Here is a 21,480-nt window from a genome sequence, read left to right on the forward strand (position 1 = left end):
CCTCCAGCCTGGCTCCCCATGCAGTCACGTTCCTGTGCAGTGGGGTGATCCACAGATGTGGAGACATCCCAGGCCTGGCCATGCGGCCGAAACTGCTGCCACAGAGGGGGCTGTGCATTCCCTGGCCCCTTGGGCTGGTCAGATGAGGCCCCTCCGCAGACAGTGGAGTGGAGGCTGGAGGCAAGGCCTGCATGGACACATGATGAGCCCTCCCTATAGTGGGCAGAGGGGGCTGGACACCAGGCCCCCCAAGAGTAGTACTAGTGATGTGCAGAGGCTGGCAGGTCCTTGGCTGAGCCAGGGCTGTCGGGAGCGCACAGCCACCTGCTTTGCGGAGGGAGAAAGGTGGGGCAGACACACAGTGGCCAGGCCTGGTGACCAACGGGGCACCTGGTGCCTGTGGGAGGGAGCCTGCCAGGGTCCCCTGTGAACCCCCTCCCCTCCAAGTGGAATTTTGCCACTCATAAGCAAAGGTGTTGGAATGACCGCCTGGCCCCTTAGTGGTATGTTAGTGTATGTGTTCATGTGTGCACACGTGTGTATGTGCTGTGTGTGCTGCAATGTGTGTTGGGGGGATCCGGCAGAGACCTTCCTCCTTTTATTTCAAGTAAGGCTAGAAACTGTAACATGTGACACCTTTGGCATTAGTTTTCCTCCTTGGTTATCTGTTGGGTGGGAGTGAGGTTCCTTCTCCCCTCTTTCCTGCCTGCTACAAACATTTCCTGACTTCCTGCTCCACTCCAGGCCTGTGCGCAGAAGCCTCCAGTGTGAGCGAGGCCCCAGCCTGCACACAGGTGAGCGGGAGAGCTGCAGGTGGTCCAGCTCTGAGCTGGGATGACACCACCTTTCCCAGTGGAAGGAGGCTGAGAACAGAGAGGCAAGGGTGGGGCCTTACCTGGAGGGTGATGGCCTCACAGCTGAGGAGACTCTTCAGTGCTGACCTCGGAAGGCTCTGAGATACGGGGCTGAGGAAGGGCTCTCCAGGCAGAGGGAATAGCAGGGGCACAGGCCCAGGGCAGGGAGGGGACAGGGCAGCGTTCAGGGAGGTGGAGGTGAGGCCGGTGTAGGTGGGAGTGGTAGGACAGAGGCTGCAGAGGGTCTACGGGGTCAGTGGGAGATGAAGTAGGGCAGCCTGTCAGGTGGGCTCACTGCCTGTGCTATTTTAAGGTCTTCTTCGTATCGATTGCCCCGGGCTTTGGCCTGACCATCTTCCCAGAGCTCCCCAGTCTCCCTCCCCTCACCAGCACCGTCTACACTAGTGGGCCATGGCACCCAGAGGGCTGGCTTAGACCAGGGCTATGGGGCCCCCTCAGCTTGTGGGATCTGTTGGAAGCCCAGGGCCCTAGGAGATGGAAGCCAGCTGGGAGCCACCACCCTGGAGTCCCTACGGCCAAGAGGCTCCATGGCCACAGCTGACCCATGCCGAGCCTCAGGCCAGGGGCAGAGTTCTGGTGTGGGGCTGCTAGGACAGGGGTGTTTGAATAATTCCTGCGTCCTGAATCTGAGCTCAGGCCTGACAGACGGGGCTGCTCGTTGCCTCTGCTTCCCGCACGCATGGCCAGCTGCCAAGATCCCTCTAGAACACGGCCCTGGCTTGTCTCTCTGGCTGGCCTTTTCACCTCAGACACAGGTGTGCCCGAGTTTCTCCTAAGCTGCGTGAGCCACTGGCACTCATTAAAACCCACCAGATGCAAATGGGATGATACGATTATCATTATTGAGATGCTTGTCAATAGCTGCAGCTTATCAGAGCCGCCTTTGTGCCAGGCTCTGCTCCAGGAATGAGACCTCTTTTATCTCATCTAATCTTCACAACAACCTTGGTGGGAAGGTACGATTAGCTCCACTTTACAGGTGAGAAAACTGAGGCTCAGAGAGGTTAAGAAACCTGCCCCTCAGAGGCACAGCGCGCATGGGGCAGAGGCGGCATTCAGACTCTGGACTGCCTGACTCCAGAGCTGCTGAGCCACCACTAGGGCCTCTCACAGAGGCTGGGCACCGACACGCGCCCACAGGGGCTCAAAAACACAGGGCCGTGGGGGTCTCAGGTCCTCTGGCCATGGAGAGAAGGGTTCTGGGGACATGAAACCAGCGTGGAGGGACTGTGCCTGCGAGGGTGGGCGAGGGCTGCTTGGAGGGTGCGGCATTTGCTGTGGGCTTTTAGGGATTTCATCTGCCAGGATGGGGGCAGGGAGAGGGGGCCTTCCAGGAAGAGGGAAGTTCCAGGGCAAAGGCCCGGAGGCTGGGTGCCTGGATTTGGGCTCAGTGTGGCGGCTGAGAAGGGCTGGAGTGGTGCCAGTTCGTGGGTCCCGGCCTGGCCTTCAGGGATGGGCTGTGAGGGGATCAGACCTTTTTTTAGCGCCATGGAGAGGCAAGGATGGTGACTCGCCTGCCGGCTCTGTGGGCTTCTACTGGGGCAGGGGCGTCCAGGGAGGTGGCTGAAGACGCTGCTCCCAAAACAGGACTCGGGGGTGGATGCCTGAAGAAACCAGACCCTGAGTTGGGGTCTTTGTTTGTAGGGCTGACCTGGGGCAGGGGGCAGAGGGGGGTCGTGGGGGCCCAGAAAACAGAGGCCCCAGGCAGGGATATTTCCTCCCTCCCTTCCTAATTCAGTAAATTTCATGGGCACGCTATTAGAAGTCCTGGGTTCAGGAGCGACAGGATGAAGACCTCACTGCCAAGAAGGCCTTTCGTGTTCATTGCTGTCGAGGAAGTGGTGAGACCCCCGTCATCACAGGTGTGAAAGCAGAGGCTGGATCCTCATTTCTTCAGGCTATGCTTACACTGTTCTCCTGCCCTGTGTCTTGTCCACACAGACTGCGAGCTCCATGAGGGTGGAGATCGCTCAGTCATCCAACATACCTTTACTGCACACCTACTGTGTGTCAGGCACTGCTAGCCAGAGGATGCATCAGGGAACAGCATACAAGGTCTCTACCTTCTACCTGACTCTTGTCTCTCTTGAGTGATAGTACGTGATGATCTTGCCAGAGGGAGGCATCTGGGGTCTGTGCTGCTGTGTTTATAGAGTCACAGCCTCCTCACCTCCCACTCGGCCTCCTGGAGTCATTGACTGGCCATGGTACTTTCAGTCCTCAGCGGGCCGTGCCCTCCATGTGGATGGCGTTTATTTACAAGGCCTCAGGGCCTGCCTCCTTCCCCTTCTCCCCTAGGAATGTCCCCATCGGGGTGGGCATAGGGAGAAACACACATGACTCCTGAGGCTGCCTGAAGCCCACTCAGCTCCGCGGAGATCGGCCCCCGAGACACTCTCCTTCTTAGGAAAACTCAGAGCGGAGGAGCCCCGGCTGTTAGTGGACTCCAGTGGCTGTGGCATGTGTCGGCCTGCAGTTTCCAGGGGCCTGGCTTTATCTGTGTAGATTGGGATAATCTAGAGTAGTTGCTGGAGCTCCTGGGGTTAAGCTGCTTGGACACCCATCAGCCCCCTCCTCCTGAGCACTGCAGGCAATTATCCTAGGGGAGGGGCGGGTGGCCTGGCAGCTGGCGCCTCTGCAGTGGAGGTGGCAGTGGGGGCTTGGAGATTGCGGTTCCCTTCCCTGGGCCCAGGGAGGTGCAACCCCTGCCAGCTGCGTGAAACATCCTCCTGCAGTGAGTGTGCGGGACTAGATGAGAGGCCGAACTGGAGCCCTGGGAGGGCACCCAAGGATAAGGGCAGGACTTACCCTGTGCCGGGCACTTGGCGTTCATTCTACCTCACTGGGTCCCCCCAGCCTGGGGGATACCACAGCCAGGTCACACAGCCCAAGCCACATAAGTGACATTTGATGAAACCGGGATTCAAAACCCAGTGCGTCTGCCTCCAAGATTGCTATTCTTTTACCAGGCTGGGCTGTGAATGGACTCCCCCAACTCCCTTTGCTGAGGACCGGGACTTGGAGGCTCAGAAGAGTGAAGTGACCTGCTCAAGGCCTGTGATATTCCTGGGCCAAGACTCCTGAGCCTCCCCCTGCAGGAAGGTAAGTGATGTGTGGATACTGTCCCCACTGCATAGTGATGGGGAAGGTTGGAGGAGGGCAGGGCCGGAGCCTTGGAAGCTTGTGAGGGGCTTAGCTCCAGTGCTGGGCGTCAGGCTGCTGCAGTGTTCTTGGAAAGTGCAAAAGAGAATTCCTGAGTGTATTAGTCTGTTTTCACACAGCTGATAAAGACATACCCGAGACTGGGATGAAAAAGAGGTTTAATTGGACTTACAATTCCACATGGCTGGGGAGACCTCAGAATCATGGCAGGAGGCAAAAGGCACTTCTCACATGGTGGCAGCAAGAGAAGATGAGGAAGAAGCAAAAGCGGAACCCCCTGATAAACCCATCAGATCTTGTGAGACTTGTTCACTATCACGAGAATAGCGTTGGGAATGACCAGTCCCCATGAGTCAATTACCTCCCCGCTGGGTCCCTCACACAACACATGGGAGTTCTGGGAGATACAATCCAAGTTGAGATTTGGGTGGGGACGCAGCCAAACCATATCATTCTGCCCCTGCCTGGCCCCTCCAAATCTCATGTCTTCACATTTCAAAACTAATTATGCCTTCCCAACAGTCCCCCAAAGTCTCTGTCTATGAGCCTGTAAAATCAAAAGCAGCTAGTTACTTCCTAGATACAATGGGAATACAGGTATTGGGTAAATACAGCCATTCCAAATGAGAGAAAGTGGCCAAAACAAAGGGGTTACAAGGCCCATGCAAGTTCAAAATCCAGCAGGACAGTCAAATTTTAAAGCTCCAAAATGATCTCCTTAGACATCAAGGTCATGCTGATGTAAAACGTAGGTTCCCACGGTCTTGGGCAGCTCTGCCCTTGTGGCTTTGCAGGGTACAGCCTCCCTCCTGGCTGTTTTCATAGTCTGGCACTGAGTGTCTACAGCTTTTCCAGGTGCATGGTGCAAGTGGTAGATGGATCTACTATTCTGGGGTCTGGAGGTCAGTGGCCATCTTCTCACAGCTCCACTAGGCAGTGCCCCAGTAGCGACTCTGTGTGGGGGCTCCAACCCCACATTTTCCTTCTGCACTGCCCTAACAGAGGTTCTTCATGAAGGCCCCGCCCCTGCAACAAACTTCTGCCTGGGCATCTATGCATTTCCATACATCTTCTGAAATCTAGGCAGAGGTTCCCAAACCTCAATTCTTGACTTCTGTGCACCCACAGGATCAATACCATGTGGAAGCTGCCAAGGCTTGGGCTTGCACCCTCTGAAGCCACAGCCCGACTATACATTGGTCCCTTTCAGCCATGGCTGGAGCAGCTGGGACACAGGGCACCAAGTCCCTAGATTGCACACAGCACAGGGACCCTGGGCATGGCCCACAAAACCACAGTTTCCTCCTGGGCCTCTGGGCCTGTGATGGGAGGGGCCTCCATGAGGGTCTCTGACATAGCCTGGAGACATTTTCCCCATGGCCTTGGGGATTAACATTAGGCTCCTTGCTACTTATGCTAATTTCTGCAGCCAGCTTGAATTTCTCCCCAGAAAATGGGGTTTTCTTTTCTGTTGCATAGTCAGGCTGCAAATTTTCCTGTCTTCTTCTGAGCCCTTCAAACTGTTCCAATCTCTGCCTGTTACCCAGTTCCAAAGTCACTTCCACATTTTCGGGTATCTTTTCAGCAATGCCCCACTCTATTGGTGCCAATTTACTGTATTAGTCCATTTTCAGGCAGCTGATAAAGACATACCTGAGACTGGGAAGAAAAAGAGGTTTAATTGGACTTACAGTTCCACATGGCTGAGGAGGACTCAGAATCATGGCAGGAGGCGAAAGGCACTTCTTACATGGCAGCAAGAAAAAATGAGGAAGAAGCAAAAGCGGAACCCCCTGATAAACCCATCAGATCTCGTGAGATTTATTCACTATTACGAGACTAGCACAGGAAGGACTGGCCCCCATGATTAAATTACCTCCCCCTGGGTTCCTTCCACAACATGTGGGAATTCTGGGCGATACAAATCGAGTTGAGATTTGGGTGGGGGATGCAGCCAAACCATATCACTGAGGAAATACACACAGCATCATCCAGAACTGGCCCATCCTCCCTGGGATGCATTGGGTTATTCACGCTCAGGTTCTCAGGAGGAAGGAGCTGTGGACTTGGACTTGGAAAGCCCCTGGCATAGGCAGCTGGTATTAGAAATCCAAAGTGCAGGCCAACTGGAGGCCTTCGGTGTGGTCCTCTTAGAGGGCACGGAGGCAGGGTTGTGCTGCAGGGAGAGCCCAGCCCCAGGCACATGGGAGGGCAGGGAGGGCATGGGGGTGCTGGGCTGTGAGAGCCGATGCCTCCCTGGAATTGTACAGGCTGCACTGGTCTGGAAGGAGGCCCCAGCACAGCCTGCGTGAGGAAGCTGGCGTGCACGGAGGCCTTGGGGAATGATTCTGCAGCTGTGCAGCAAATATCGGCTAACGGTTTAGCTGGGCCCAGGGAAAGGAATACATTACAGGGAATTGCAGGCCAGGCACATTTAATCTACGCTAATTTACTGTATTGGAGAGAAGGAGAGGGAGGGAGAGAGATGGAGACAGAGCAAGCAAGTGCAACTGGACTAGTGGACACCATCTGCCTCCATCTCTCTTCGTGCCTGAATTGGGAACGGGAGGGTTTAGTTTCTTGGGGCCTCGTGGGCTGTGTGCCTCTCGCCTGCCGAGTGTGAGTCCAGTGTCTGCCCACATGTGTTCCCACCCCTGAATGTAAGCTGGCTGCCTCACCTGGGCTCAGCCAAAGGGACAACAGCCATCCCTCTGATGACAAGTGGCACCACAGCCCAGGCAGCCAGGGCAGTCGGTGCGCTGAGTCACTTGCTTTGAGCCCGGAAGCTGCTGCTGGTTCTCGTGCTGCTTCCTTGGGGCATTGGTTTGAGTGTGACTCTTGCCCACCCTGCTGACTTTGAACCGGCCCCTGGTCAGGGCTGACCCTACTGGGGGGCTCGGTCCAGCTGTGCTGCCTGGCTTCAGATGTGGCCTCCCTGTCCCAGGGCACCCCCCCGGGGCACTCCACGGTGGGGCAGTGAGGGCGCAGGCATGGATGCTGCAAGCTCATCCTCCACTCGGCCCTCCCTCATGTTCCAGCTGTGCTCCCTCCCCAGGCTGCCCGCACACACTCCACCCTGGAGGATGAGCTCACAGAGTCCCTTTTTTATTGTGGTGCAATGCACATAACATAAAATTGACCATCGTAACCATCTTTGAGTGTACAGTCAGGGGTATTAGTACATTCACATTATCATACAACCGTCACTACCATCCATCTCCAGAACTTTTCATTTTCCCAAACATGAAACACTGACTCCCCATTCCTCCTCCCCCAGCCCCTGGCAACCCCCATTCCACTTTCTGTCTCCATGAGTTTGACCGCTCCAGGGACCTCATCTAAGGACAATCACACAGTATTTATTCTTTTGTGACTGGCTTATTTCACTTAGAGTAATGCCCTCAAGATTCATCCATGTTGAATTTCCTTCCTTTTTAAGGCTGACTATAAGGATGGGTGCACCACATTCTGTTTATTCCTCCATCGATGGTCACTTGGGTTGCTTCCACACTGTAGCTGTTGTGAGTAATGCTGCTATTCATGTGGATGTACAAAGATCTTTTTGAGACCCAACTTTTATTTCTTTCCTGTATATACCCAGAAGTGGGGTTGCTGGACCATACGTTAACTCTGTGCTTAATTTTTGGAGGAACCACCATACTGTTTTCATAGAAGCTGCACTGTTTTTCATTTCCACCAATAGTACATAGGGTTCCAATTTCTTCACATCCTCGCCAACAATTGTTAGCGTCTGTTTTTTGATAGGAGCCATCCAAATAGGTGTGAGGTGCCAGCACAGACTTTTGCACGTGGTAGAATGAGTGGATAGAGACAACGTCTGAAGCATTGAAGCAAGACGACTCTTGGCAGCGGCTGCAGTTGGCTGGAGTGTCATTGTGGATTGGAAAATAATGTATTTCTTTCTCTTTTTAGAATTTTACTTTAAGTTCCAGGATACATATACAGAAGGTGCAGGTTTGTTACATAGGTAAACGTGTGCCATGGTGGTTTGCTGCACCTATCTGTCACCTAGGTATTAAGCCCTGCAAGCATTAGCTTTTTGTCCTGTCACTCTCCCTCCCCCATCCCCCAATATGCAGATTCTTTTAAAGTACTCCATAATAATTTCCCCACATTATTTTCCCATTTGTCCTAACTAGCAGGATTTTAATGTAACAAAGCTATCCGACAAGCCACAGGGTTTATGTCTACAAGTGAACTCTCTCAGCAACACAGATGCATAGCACTGTGATTTTTGTGTTTTTTAGAACACACCCTATTGTACTGGAATCCTGGAAATGAAAATGCTATTTCCCCTGTGGACAAAGCTTTCCAAAGGGGAAACATTACTTGGGGAAAAATGTGGTGCTTCTGTCCAGGATAATGGATATCACAGCCGTGCCTGTGACCTCGTGGGTCTGCACTTTGCACATGAAATCTTAAATCAGGCTGGGCGCAATGGCCCACACCCGTAATCCCAGCACTTTGAGAGTCTGAGGAGGGAGGATCACTTGAGGCCAGGAGTTCAAGACTAATCTAGCTGGGCCTGGTGGTGTGCACCTGTGGTCCCAGCTACTTGAGAGGCTGAGGTGAGAGGATCCCTTGAGCCCAGGAGTTCAAGGCTGCAGTGAGCTCTGATCACACTACTGCACTCCAGCCTGGGTGACAGAGTGAGACCTGTCTCTAAAAAAGAAGAAAGAAATCTTAAATCAGTCTTTCCCTACGTCTCCTCCCCAGGACTCCTGCCCAGCTTGGAAATAGCACACAAAGGCACAGGGGAACTGGTGGGTACACAGGGAAGGTCGGGAGCCTGGAGTCTGAGCTCTGGTCACCATCCTTCCTGGCCATGTGGCCTTGGGGGAGCCAATTTCTGTTTCTTTGAGGACCTCCCATTCCCCCTGCTGCAGATGGAAGAGTGAGACTTGCCTCACGCGTTTGTTGTGCAGAGTAAACAGCATAACTCACAGGCAGTACCCCAAAGGTGAGTTGAATGCAGCTGCTTGTCATTGAAGCGGTGCAGTGAGGCAGGACTCGGGGAACCAGGAACGGGGTCCTGGCATGATGGGGTCCCCAAGATGGGGACTGATACTTTTGTTTCCAGGCTCATGTTACGGCTTTCCACTGTTAACTCACCCTCCTACGCCTGTGATCTCATTGGATCGTCCCAAGAAATTATCATTTCTAACTTAGAAATGAGGACACACTTAGAAATGAGGCACGATGGCTCAGGCCTATAATCCCAGCATTGCTTGAGGCCAAGAGTTCCAGACTGGCCTAGGCAACATAGTGAGACCCTTTGTCTACCAAAAATTTTAAAAATTAGCCAGGCGTGGTGGCATGCACTTCCTATCTATTTTGGAGGCTGAGGTGGAATACATAAGGTGTCCACACTGGGCCGGCTTGCTCGCCCTCCCTGCTGTGCCATCTTCCAGAAAGCAGCCCAGCCTGGAGAGCAGGGGCTAGCAGCCATTCTTCCCCACTCTCTTGGCCTTTCAGCTGCCTGTTTGTCAGGAGTCAGGTGCACTTCCCTGCCAGGCGTTCACCCTGACCTGGGGCGCTCAGTTCACACTCTCAACCTCGTTATCTGGAAAGGAATCTAGCCCCGGATTTTTATGAAAGTCACTTTTTCAGGTTGTTGTTGGTTACAGACGTGATGTTGTTTCTGATCTAGAAAGTCTAAGGAAGCAGAAAGAGAAATAAGAGTTTGGAGAGGCCCCCCAAGGCGAAGTCAGTGAGGGGACACGGTGAATTTCCTTACAGTCTTCCCTGGTCATGGTTTGCTCACAGTTGAAACAACTCTGTAACTGCTTATAAATGATAAGGGGGGGGGAGTGTGCATTGTGTTTTGATGTGTGTGGTGTGGATGTGCTGTGCGTAGTGTGTTTTTGATATAAGTGATGAGTGTGGTGTGTATGTGTGTGGTATATGTGAGTGTGCTGTGTGTATATTGTGTGGTATGGTGTGTATGTGTGTACTGTGTGGAGGGAGTGGTGGGTGAATGTGTATGATGTGCATGTGCATATGTGTAGAGTGTATGTGTGTGGTGTGGTGTATGTGTGTGATATGTTTGTGTGTGGTATAGGTGTGGTGTGTGTAGGTGTATTTGCGGTACGGTGTGTATATGTGTGGTGAGTGTGGTGTGTGTGAATGCATGTTGTATGGATGTGGTATGTGTGGTAGGTGTGTAGTGTGAGCAGTATGGGTGTTGTATGTGTGTGGTATATGTGTACGTTGTGATGTGTGATGTGGGTGTGATGTGTTTGGTAGGTGTGTGATGTGTGTAGTGTGGGTGTGGGTGTGGTGTGGAGGTGTCGTGTGTATTGTGTATGTGCATGTGTGTGGTGTGTGTATGCAGGTGTGTGTGTGACGTGTGTGGTGTGGGTGTGTGTGGATGTGGAGTGGCTGGGGTGTGTGGTGTGTGGGTGTGTGGTATGGTGTGTGATATAGGTGTATGTGTGTGGTGTTTGCTGTGTTTGTGCGTGGTATGTTGTGGGTGTGTTGTGTAGCGTGTGGTCTGAATGTGGTGTGTGGTGTGGTGTATATGTATGTGTGTGGTATGTGGTGTGTGTGTGTGTGGTGTGTGTGTGGATGTGGTATGGGTGGTGTGTGTGGTGTGTGGTTGTGATGTGAGTGTGGGTGTTGGTGTGGGTGTGGTGTGTATTGTATGTGTATGCATATGGTGTGTGGTTTGGCATCTGTGTGTGGTGTGCAGTGTATGTGTGTGGTGTTTGTATATATGTATGTATGTGGTATGGGTGTGTGCTGTGGGTGTGTGATGTGTGGTGTGTTTGGGTGTGTATGTGTGTGTTGTGTGTGTGGCATATGTGCATAGTGTGTGGTGTGGGTGAGGGTATGGATAGTATGTACGTTTTATGTGTATGTGTGTGGTGTGTGTGGTGGGTGTGTGGTGTGTGTGGGTGTGTCGTGTATGTGTGTAGTGTGTGGTGAATGTATATGTGATGTATGTATGCGCTGTATGTGTATGTGGTATGTGTGTATGTGTGGCATAGGTGCATGGCGTGTAATGTATGTGTGTGTTTGGTGTGTGTGTGTGTGGTGTGTGTGGTATGTCTGTATGTGTGGTGTGTGTGTATGTGTGTTTGGTGCATGTGTGATGTGTGTGGTATGTGTATATGCTTGTATGGTGTGTGTGTATGTGTGTGTGGTGTGTGTATGGTGTGTGTATGTGTGTTTGGTGTGTGTGTATCTGTGTTTGTGTGGTGTGCGTGTGGCATATGTGTGTGGTGTGTGGGTTTTCCCAGAATCACGTGGGGGCTGCTTCTCCACCCCATCCCAGCTGCTTGCAGAGGTCCTGGTGGCTTTGCCTGGAGTAGAGGGAAGGGTACCCTGGTGTCCCTGGGCAGCTTCGGTTGACTCAGATGGGGGCAGGGTGTCCTCATGGGCGAGCAGGTTCCTAAGGGCCGCAGGGGCCACTCCAGGCCATGGGGCAGGAAACCTATATGGGACCAGCTGCTGCACAGGACCTGAAAAGTACACTGAAGGAGGGTCGCAGGACTGGCCTTGGCCGGTGGGAAGGAATGGAGGGGTGGCCACAGCACAGCAAGTGGGGAGTGGCAGGCAGAGTCACTGGTGATGCTCAGAGCTGGGCTGCGGGGAAGATGTTTTTTTTCCCTTGTGTCGCCCAGTGGCACAATCACGGCTCACTGCAACCTCCGCCTCCTGGGTTCAAGAGATCTTTTCACCTCGGCCTCCTGAGTAGCTGGGACCACAGCAGCGTGCCACCATGCCCAGCTATCATTTGTATTTTTTGTAGAGACAGGGTTTTGCTATGTTGCCCAGGCTGGACTGGAACTCGTGGACTTAACCAGTCCTTCCACCTCAGCCTCCCAAAGTGCTGGGATTACACGCGTGAGCCACTGCGCCTGGCCTGTGGGGAAGATTTTAGGCGATGTTCATGCAGTCCTGTGCAAGCTGCCCAGGTTGGAAAGGGGCTGCTGCTCTGCAGAGATGTCCATGGACGGCCCCTGTCCCAGGAAGTTGAGGCTTTAGTGAACTGTGATCCTGCCACTGCACTCCATCCTGGATGACAGAGCAAGACCCTGTCTCAGAATAATAAGAATAATAATAATTTCAACTTTTGCTTTAGATTCAGGCCGCACATGTGCAGGTTTGTTACATGGGTATATTGTGTGATGCTGAGCTTTGGGATATGAATGACCTCATTACCCAGGTACTGAGCACAGTACCCAAGAGTTAGTTTTTCAACTCTTGCTCCCCTCTCTCCCTCCTCCCTCTAGTAGTCCTCAGCGTCTATTGTTGCCATCTTTATATCCATGAGTACTCAATATTTAGCTCCCATTTGTAAGTGAGAACATGTGGTATTTGGTTTTGTGTTCCTGTTTTAATTCGCTTAGGAGAATGGCCTCCAGCTGCAGCCATGTTGCTGCAAAGGACATGATTTTGTTCTTTTCTATGACTGCGTGGTATTCCATGGTGTATAGGTACCGTATTTTCTTTATCCAATCCACCATTAATGGACACCTAGGTTGATTCCATGTCTTTACTATTGTGATAGTGCTGCGAGGAACATGTGAGTGCACATGTCTTTTTGGCAGAATGATTTGTTTGTTTTTTTTTTTGAGACAGCATCTCGCTCTGTCAGAGATGTGATCACAGCTCACCGAAGTCTTGACTCTCTGGGCCCAATTGATCTTCCCAATTCAGCCTCCCAAGTAGCTGGGATCACAAGCAGGCACCACCATGCCTGGCTAATTTTTAAATTTTTTTTTGCAGAGACAGGGTCTCCCTGGTTGTCCAGGCTGGTCTCAAACTGAGCTGAAGCGATCCTTCCATCTTGGCCTCCCAAAGTGCTGGGATTACAGGCATGAGCCATTGTGCCTGCCCTGGTAGAATTATTTTATTTTGGATAGATACCCAGTAATGGGATTTCTGGGTCGAATGGTAGTTTTAAGTTCTTTGAGAACTCTCCAAACTGCTTTCCACAGTGTATGAATTAATTTACATTCCCACCAGCAGTGTATAAACATTCCCTTTCTCCTCAGCCTCGCCAGCATCTATTGTTTCTTGACTTTTTAATAATAGCCATTCTGACTGATGCGAGATGGTGTCTCATTGTGGTTTTGATTTGCATTTCTCTGATGATTAGTGATGTTGAGCATTTTTCATGTTCGTTGGCTGCATGTATGTCTTATTTTGAGAAATGTCTGTTCATATCTTTGCCCACTTTTTAATAGGGTTGTTTTTTGTTGCTGAAATAAATCACAGATGATACAAACAAATGGAAAAACATTCCACGTTCATGGACTGGAAGAATCAATATAATTAAAATGGCCATACTGCCTAAAGCAATCTACAGATTCACCACTATTCGTATCAAAGTACCAATGTCATTTTTCACAGAACTAGAAAAAAATTCTAAAATTCACATTGATAAAAACTTCAGCCAAGTTAAATTTAAAAGAGCTTAATTGAGCAATGAATGATTCGTGAATTGGGCAGCCTCCTGAGCCAGTATACTCTGAGATTCTGGCACAGCCAAGTGGTGGAGGATTTATGGACAGAAAAAGGAAAGTGATGTACAGAAAACAGAAGTGAGGTACAGAAACAGCTGGATTGGTTACAGGTTGGCATTTGCCTTATTGAATACAGTTTGAACAGATGGCTACATTTGATTGTCCAAAACTCAGTGATTGGCACAAGTGTAGGCTATGGTCCGTTTATACCTCCACTTGTTATAGTTCACAATGTACAGAGAAACCTTTAGGCTGAACTTAAAATATGTAAGAAGGCAGCTTTAGGCTAAACTTGATTTAACAACAAGTAACCAAAAAAGAAAAAAAGAGCCCCAATAGGCCGGGCACGGTGGCTCACGCCTGTAATCCCAGCACTTTGGGAGGCTGAGGCGGGTGGATCACGAGGTCAGGAGATCGAGACCATCCTGGCTAACACGGTGAAACCCCGTCTCTACTAACAATATGAAAAAATTAGCCAGGCGTCTTGGTGGGTGCCTGTAGTCCCAGCTACTTGGGAGGCTGAGGCAGGAGAATGGCGTGAACCCGGGAGGTGGAGCTTGCAGTGCACCACTGCACTCCAGCCTGGGCGATAAAGCGAGACTCTGTCTCAAAAAATAATAATAATAAAAATAAAAAAAATAAAAAATAAAAAGAGCCCCAATAGCCAAAGCAATTCTAGGCAAAAAGATCAAAGCCAGAGGCATCACATGACCTGACTTCAAACTATGCTCTAAGGCCACGGTAACCAAAACAGCAAAACTGAAGTCTCTGGTTACAAAATCCTTACTGTCAAGTTCCATTCCATTTCCATGGAAAATGAGCAATATACGAATTCTGGCTACTTCCGACTGAAAAGGGGAGTAGTTAGGGAGCTGTGGAATGGAACTGATCTACTTGGAGTTGAAAGTATTTGCAAGTCCCTGAACTTACAGACAAAATCTTTTGAAGCATCATGGTGCAAAGGGCCAGAAGCCCCTGGGAGAACTGGTCCTGCATTCCCATGCATGGCACACAACAGCAATAGAGTCCACAGCAGAAGAATAAGCCTGTTCGTATAATCATGGCCAAAATCATGAGCAATTTTTCCACCAGAAGGGGCCTGATACAAACCATGATAAAAGCCATTGATTTAGATATTGTGGGATCAGACATAGCACTAGTTTACTTGTGTATGTCTCGCAGGGCTGAGAATATGTTTCTGGAGTTATCCAGGAAGTACACACAACATTCAGTCTCTTTAAAATTTATTATTATCATTTTGAGACCGGGTCTCACTCTTTCATCCAGGCTGGAGTGCAGTGGCATGAAAGTGGCTCACTGCAGCATCGACCTCCTGGGCTCAAGTGATCCTCCTGCTCCAGCCTCCGTGTAGCTGGGACTACAGGTGTGTGCAACCACCCAGGGCAAATTTGATTTTTTTGTAGAGACGGGCTCTCACTTTGTTGTTCAGGCTGGTCAGTCAAAATTATAGTCCATGTTTCCCACTGTCAATTGTACCCAGAGCTCCAGTGGGGATCTGAGGACAGGTTGGCTAATTATACATATTTAACAGGCTTTGGGAGGAGCTATGAATGCTCGTGAAGGTGGTCCTGACATGTGTATTGAACAAATACGCATGTGACATATGACCCATGTTCAGTTTGGAGTGGGGACCATTTAAATGTGTTACAATTAGGCCCTATATGTCAAAAGGTTTTTTCGGGACACAAAGGCATCCAAGTGTGTGATTTTTGTAGACCGGCCAGAACTAACGCAAGCTCGGTGGTCTTTTTATCAGGGGAAAGTTACTGAAATCAGTCTCTTGTCTAATTAAAGCCGTAGCTGTGGCTGGTAGAACGGGGCCGGTTGTCAGTCAGTCAACATTAGAGGAGTGTAAATGGTTTTAATGTTGCTTATCTCGAGGCCAGTGGTTGTTTGGCTGCTGGGACCTCAGTTTTAAAAATCACCTACTTTGTTTTTCTTTCACCTCTCCACTCTCACCCCTTCATTCCTTCCCTCTGTAGACACTCCTCTCCGGCAATGCATGTTTATCTAATTATGCTCTTGTTTAAGAAACCCCAGAGGCGAATCTTGAAACAAACCAGGCATGGAGCCTCTGTGGAATACTCCCGCTTAGGGGAAGTCATGAACAATTAGTCCACCACCATTGGGCCAAAGTCACAATAACACCAATCAGACCTCCAGACCAGCAATGACCTGAGACAGCCATGGGGACAAAGACACAGACTCTGTGCCCTGCACCATTCCCATATCTCCCATGCCAAGTTTCACTTTAAAACCCCTATGGTCAATTTGAAAAGGTAAGATGCTCCTTTAGAATGCTCGTTTGACATCTCCATTTGCCGGCTCTCCAATTAAACCTGCTTTTCTTCCCACCAGCCCTCACCTTTCCTGTTTGGCTCATGTAGCTGAACCTGGGTCCACTTACAGAGGTTAACGATCATGCCTGCATTTTGCCCAGTGCTTCCTCAATTCTGGAGCACCTCTCTTGTTTGCCCATGGTAGCCTGAGCTGGGCAGGGCATCCAAACAGAATTTTGGATTTAGGCTGGGCACGGTGGCTCACACCTGTAATCCCAGCACATTGGGAGGCCGAGGTGGGTTGATCACTTGACGTCAGGAGTTTGAGACCAGCCTGGCCAACATGGTGAAATGCTGTCTCTACTAAAAATACAAAAATTAGCTGGCGTGGTGGCGCATGCCTGTAATCCCAGCTACTTGGGAGGCTGAGGCACAAGAATCGCTTGAACCTGTGAGGTGGATGTTGCAGTGAGCTGAGATCACGCCACTGCACTCCAGCCTGGGCAACAGAGTGAGACTCCATCTAAAAAAAAAAAAAAAAAGTTAATAGATTTACCCTAAGTCACAAGCCTAGGATGTAGCTGAGCTAGGTCACCTGTTCCCCAGCCCATGCCTGCTGCCCGGCTAAAGGAGGGGAAGGTGAGAAGGATGGCACAGTGGAAAAGATAAGCTCTCGGGAGCAGCCACGTCTTGCTGTCAGAGGGTAAATGGCTATAAACCAAAAAGTATTTGACACAAGTCTCCATCACCTTAGGTTTCTTTTGCTAAGGTCAAGGGCCATGGCCTGACAAAGCCTAAGGAGGTCCTGAGAACATGTGCCCAAGGTGGCTGGGTCACAGCTTGGTTTTTGTTTGTTTCTTTCTTTTTGTTTTTGTTTTTTGAGACGGAGTCTTGCTCTGTCACCCAGGCTGGAGTGCAGTGGCGCAATCTCGGCTCACTGCAAGTTCCACCTGCTGGGTTCACGCCATTCTCCTGCCTCAGCCTCCCAAGTAGCTGGGACTACAGGCGGAGTCTCGCTCTGTTGCCCAGGCTGGAGTGCAGTGGTGCGATCTTAGCTCACTGCAAGCTCCGCCTCCTGGGTTCATGCCATTCTCCTGCCTCAGCCTCCTGAGTAGCTGGGACTACAGGCGCCTGCCACCACGCCTGGCTAATTTTTTGTATTTTTAGTAGAGACGGGGTTTCACCGTGTTAGCCAGGATGGTCTCAATCTCCTGAACTGATGATCCACCTGCCTCGGCCTCCCAAAGTGCAGGGATTACAGGCATGAGCCACCACTCCCAGCCTAATGTATATGTTTATCATTTAACATTTGTTGAGTAGTAAAAATATGAATCAAATAATGATAATCCTAATGATAACATTATTATTATTTTTTTTATTTTTGAGATGGAGTCTCACTGTGTCGCCCAGGCTGGACTGCAGTGGTGCGATTTCAGCTCACTGCAAGCTCCACCTCCTGGGTTCATGGCATTCTCCTGCCTCAGCCTCCTGAGTAGCTGGGACTACAGGCACCCACCACCATGCTCAGCTAATTTTTTATATTTTTAGTAGAGATGGGGTTTCACCATGTTAGCCAGGATAGTGTCAATCTCCTGACCTCATGATCCACCCACCTCGGCCTCCCAAAGTGCTGGGACTACAGGTGTGAGCCACAGTGCCCAGCCAAGCCCAGGTTCTTTTCATGTAGATGAAGCCTCCAGGTAGCAAGCTTCAGAGAGAATAGATGGCAAATGTCTCTTGTCTGACCTTAAAAAGTGTCAGCCTCTCCAGAAAAGACCTAGTAAGAGAAGGAGATTCTCTACAGAATGCAAATTTTCCCACACAAGAGAAAGCTTTGCAGGCCCATTTCAAAATATGTCAACAAAATATATTTTGGGGTAAAATACTTTGATTTCCTTAAGGGCCTACTGTTGCATGATGCTGTTATGGGATCTTTGGGGTGTCGTTTTTCTGGCCAGAAACGTCTGTGGCCAGTGGCGCCTTTGCCCGAGTTCTTGTCCTGTGTCCAGGAAGAATGAGGTATGCAGACAAGTGGAGGGTGAGCAAGATGAAGAGGAGATTTATTGAGTGTTAGAACAGCTCAGAGGAGACCCACAATGGGTAGCTCCTCTCTGTAAGCAGGTGGTCCTGTGGAGTGTTCAGCTCTCAGCAGAGAGGAGGCCCTGGGAGGGTGGCTCCTCTCTGCAGGCAGTTCATCTCATTGTCTCTGCAGCTCTCAGTAGATTGGAGCCCCTGGAGAGGGTAGCTCCTCTCTCTACTGGTCGTCCTGACATCTGCCCAACTCCTAGCAGAGAGGAAGCCCTGGAGTGGGTTGCTCCTCTCTGAAGCTGGTAGTCCCAACATCTCTGCAGGCCTGTGAAGCTCTCAGCAGAAAGGGTAGCTCTTCTCTGCAGCTGGTCATCCCATAGTCTGCTTAGCTCTGGTTGAACCTGGGGTTTTTATGGGCCTCAGAGGGGAGAAAGTGTATGCTGATTGGTACTTGGGTGGGCCTGGAAAAGGCACCACAAGTTCCCAGTCCAGTCCATGAGACTGGCAGCCTTGGCTCCCAGCCTTCAGACCCTCCCTGGCCTGAAGGTGGGGCCTCACTGGGGACCGGCCCCCTTCCATCCAGGAATCTGTCTGCCTCCTGCTGCCTTCATGACACCTGAGCTTGGCCCCAACATTCCTCCAAGACTGGAGTGGGCAACAACAGCAGGGAGAAGCCAGGCAATGGGAGCAGGCACTGCTGAGCCTGCAAGGGCAAGGGGTGCTTCCTGGCCCTCAAGAGTGCAGGGGTGCCTGAGTCTGCAGCCATGGTTTAGGCAGCTACAGCTGTGCCTGGGAGGGCAGGGATCCTGCTTGCTCCTGGCCTCCCAAGAGCACAGGGAGGCTCAGACGTGCAGCCACAAGTTGGGCAGCTACAGCCCTGCCCCAGAGGGCAGGGCTCCTGCCTGCTCTGTGGAGTGGGAGGCCCAGGTCTGCAACCCAATGGTTTGGGCAGCTGCAGTGGCACCTGGGGAGCTCCCACCCCAACTTGGAAGGGCTTCATGGAGTGTGCAACCCCAGCCACGTCTCCCTGCTGCAGTTGGGAGCTACAGTTGAACAGTTGGCTACATTTCATTGTCCAAAACGCAGTGATCTGGGGCAGCCACTGCCATCAATGGTATATCAGAGTCAAGTTGAAATATGGTGTTCTATTGCTGTTACTGGAAGGAGGGCCTTGGGTGTAAGTTGTCTAGGTTCTTGGTGTTTTGAACAAAAAACTGGACAAAATGCACTAAGTAACAAAGGAATGAAACACAGGATCGAAGTACCAAAATCAGGGATTTATAAAAGAGAGAAGTTATGCCACAGGGTGGGACTGGGCCTGAGCAGCTCAAGGGCCCAGTTACAAAGTTTTCTGGGTTTCAAGTACTCCTTTTGAGGTTCCTATCATTTACCCCTTATATAGTTGAAGGATTTGGTCTGTGGCTAAGTAAACACTGAGGTGAGTGGCACCCTATGCAGATGAGGGGATGGTCCCTGCTTGGCCTATGGCCACTCCAAGCCACTCTCCCTTTTTGTCTAAGCCATGGTGGGAGGGGGAGGGTTGTAGAAAGAGTAACCTTTGACCCTTTGCTACTAAGGCATGGGGGGCTGGGTTTTTACTTTCGGTTTAGCTTCAGGAAGTTGGCATTAACCGGCCTTAGGGCCCCTGCCTCCAGACCCAGGTGTTTCCCTTTTGATCCAGCTTTGGGAAGTCAGCACAAATTGGCCTCAGATTCCCTGCTTCCCCCCAGACCTTGGTGTTTTTCCTTGATTCAGCATGAATTGGCCTTAAGTTCCTTGCCTCCAGACTGTACTATCCTGCCTCATTGCTACAGAGTCTGTTTTGTCTTTCTTGAGACCCCAGTTTTCTCGTTAATACTGGTCTATTGTGTCTAAACTCTAAAGGGAGGAGGGTAAAATGAGGCAAGTCTGACCCCTTATGCCCATGATGGTTGGAACTAGTTTTTTAGGGGTTTTTTGGAATTCCCCTTCTCCAAGGGGAGGGGTTCATTCAATGGAGGCACAGAGGGCTTAGAGTTTTACTTTTGGTTTACACAAGCTTAAAGAGAAAAAACTTGCCTTCAATACTAAAACTAAAAGATGGGACTGGAAATTTCAAAGATAAAGACCCCAAACAGAGAAAACAGCACTTCCACATCCACATTTGGGAACCATTAGCACAGAGGTCCCGGGTGACTGCTCTTTCCTGCCCAGGAAGCCAGGAGAGATGCAGGCCCCCGAAGCACACTGGCTGGCCTAAAACAAGGGCAAGGCCTTTCCTTGTTGAAGATATCCCGGCCAAACTCAGACTCGTTCTTGTTCCCGCATGACGCAGGAGAATAGGGTCTGGAGGGAGGGAACCTAAGGCCGATTCATGCTGACTTCCTAGAACTGAATCAAAAGGAAAACCTCACCTCTTCACACCCAAGTAACAAAAGGATCAGAGGCTACTCCCTTTGCACTACATAGCAGATAAAAAATAAAAAAGTACCTCCGATTGGTCCCCTCCTGCAACCAATCACAATGGTTGTGGACCATTCCTTCATTTACATAGGGTATAACAAAGTAACCAATGGGAAACCTCTGGAGGGTACTCAAACCCTAGAAGATTTTGCAACTGGTGCTCTTGAGCCACTTCCTCAAGCCTGCTGTCACTCTGTGGAGTGTACTTTGGTTTCAATAAATCTGTGCTTTTGTTGCTTCATTCCTTCACTGCTTTGTGTGTTTTGTTCAATTCTTTGTTGAAAACACCAAGAACCTGATGGCTTGTGGTCAAGACCCTCCACCAGTAACATGTACACACATATGCACATATACACACGACCACATACGTGGCAGGAAGGGGCACAGAACCTGGAGTCAAGTCACCTCTGGCTAATGCCAGCTATTTGCTGGGACAGGTCAGTTGTCCTGTCTGAGTCTCGGTCTCCTGGGCTGTAGCCAGGGAGAAATAATATCTACTGTACAGGACTATGGGGACAGTCAAAAGCCCTTTATAAACCTAAGAAAGAGAAGTCGTTAGGAACTATTCATGGGCACTCACAGCAAGGCAACCCCATCTTGTAGGAGGGCATCTGTCCCCAGGGCAGGGAGCAGGAGACCTGTTTCCAGAGGCTTCCAGGGTAACTTGGAGCAAATCACTTACCTTTCTTGGACTCAGTCCCTGGAACAAGAGGCCATTCCAGACCGCTTCCTCCCACGAACTCATTCATTCTGTCAGCAAACGTAGACTGGGGGCCTGCCAAAGGTGGCGGGTACAACCCATCACTGCCCACGGGCTATGCACCGCCTTGCTGTAGGAACAGGCCTGTAACTGCATCACAACCCGAAATCTGGACAAAGGGCAGAGGAAGCTGAGACTCCTTCCCCTGGGGTGGGGGCTTGAGGGGCTCAGGAGGACTCTCCAGAAGAGGTGACATTTCAACAGGGCCTTGAAAGCCAAATAGGTATTTTCCAGAGGCACAGTGGGGATGGGCAAAGGCATTCCAGGTGAGGGTGACATCCTATGGCGAGGCAGGCCTGCAGGTGGGAAGGAGGGGAGGATGGGCAGAGAGTTTGTGCTGTGGAGCACAGTGGCCCAGCCGTGAGAGAGGTGCAGGACGGAGCACACAGGGTGGGCTGGGCAGGCTGGGCAGGGTGCTG

At 50.8% G+C, this 21,480-nt stretch overlaps 1 protein-coding gene across 6 annotated transcripts in view; it reads right to left on the bottom strand.

Moving 5' to 3' along the window:
- Positions 1 to 5,702: 5,702 nt before the first annotated feature.
- EFCAB12 (EF-hand calcium binding domain 12) overlaps positions 5,703 to 21,480 on the bottom strand; it is a 65,891-nt gene continuing 50,113 nt past the window's right edge. For 4 of the 6 annotated variants that reach the window (XM_055110428.2, XM_055110424.2, XM_063602569.1 and 1 more), the window contains one exon: positions 5,703 to 21,076. In XM_055110428.2, the coding sequence (XP_054966403.1) occupies positions 9,680 to 11,437 (1,758 nt within the window). In that variant the 5' untranslated portion in view covers positions 11,438 to 21,076 and the 3' untranslated portion in view covers positions 5,703 to 9,679. The remainder of the gene's footprint in view (positions 21,077 to 21,480) is intronic. The other 2 variants (XM_063602571.1, XM_055110426.2) reach the window with 1 other exon arrangement.

Source organism: Pan paniscus, chromosome 2 (genome assembly GCF_029289425.2).
Source record: "Pan paniscus chromosome 2, NHGRI_mPanPan1-v2.0_pri, whole genome shotgun sequence".
Classification (NCBI taxonomy): domain Eukaryota; kingdom Metazoa; phylum Chordata; class Mammalia; order Primates; family Hominidae; genus Pan; species Pan paniscus.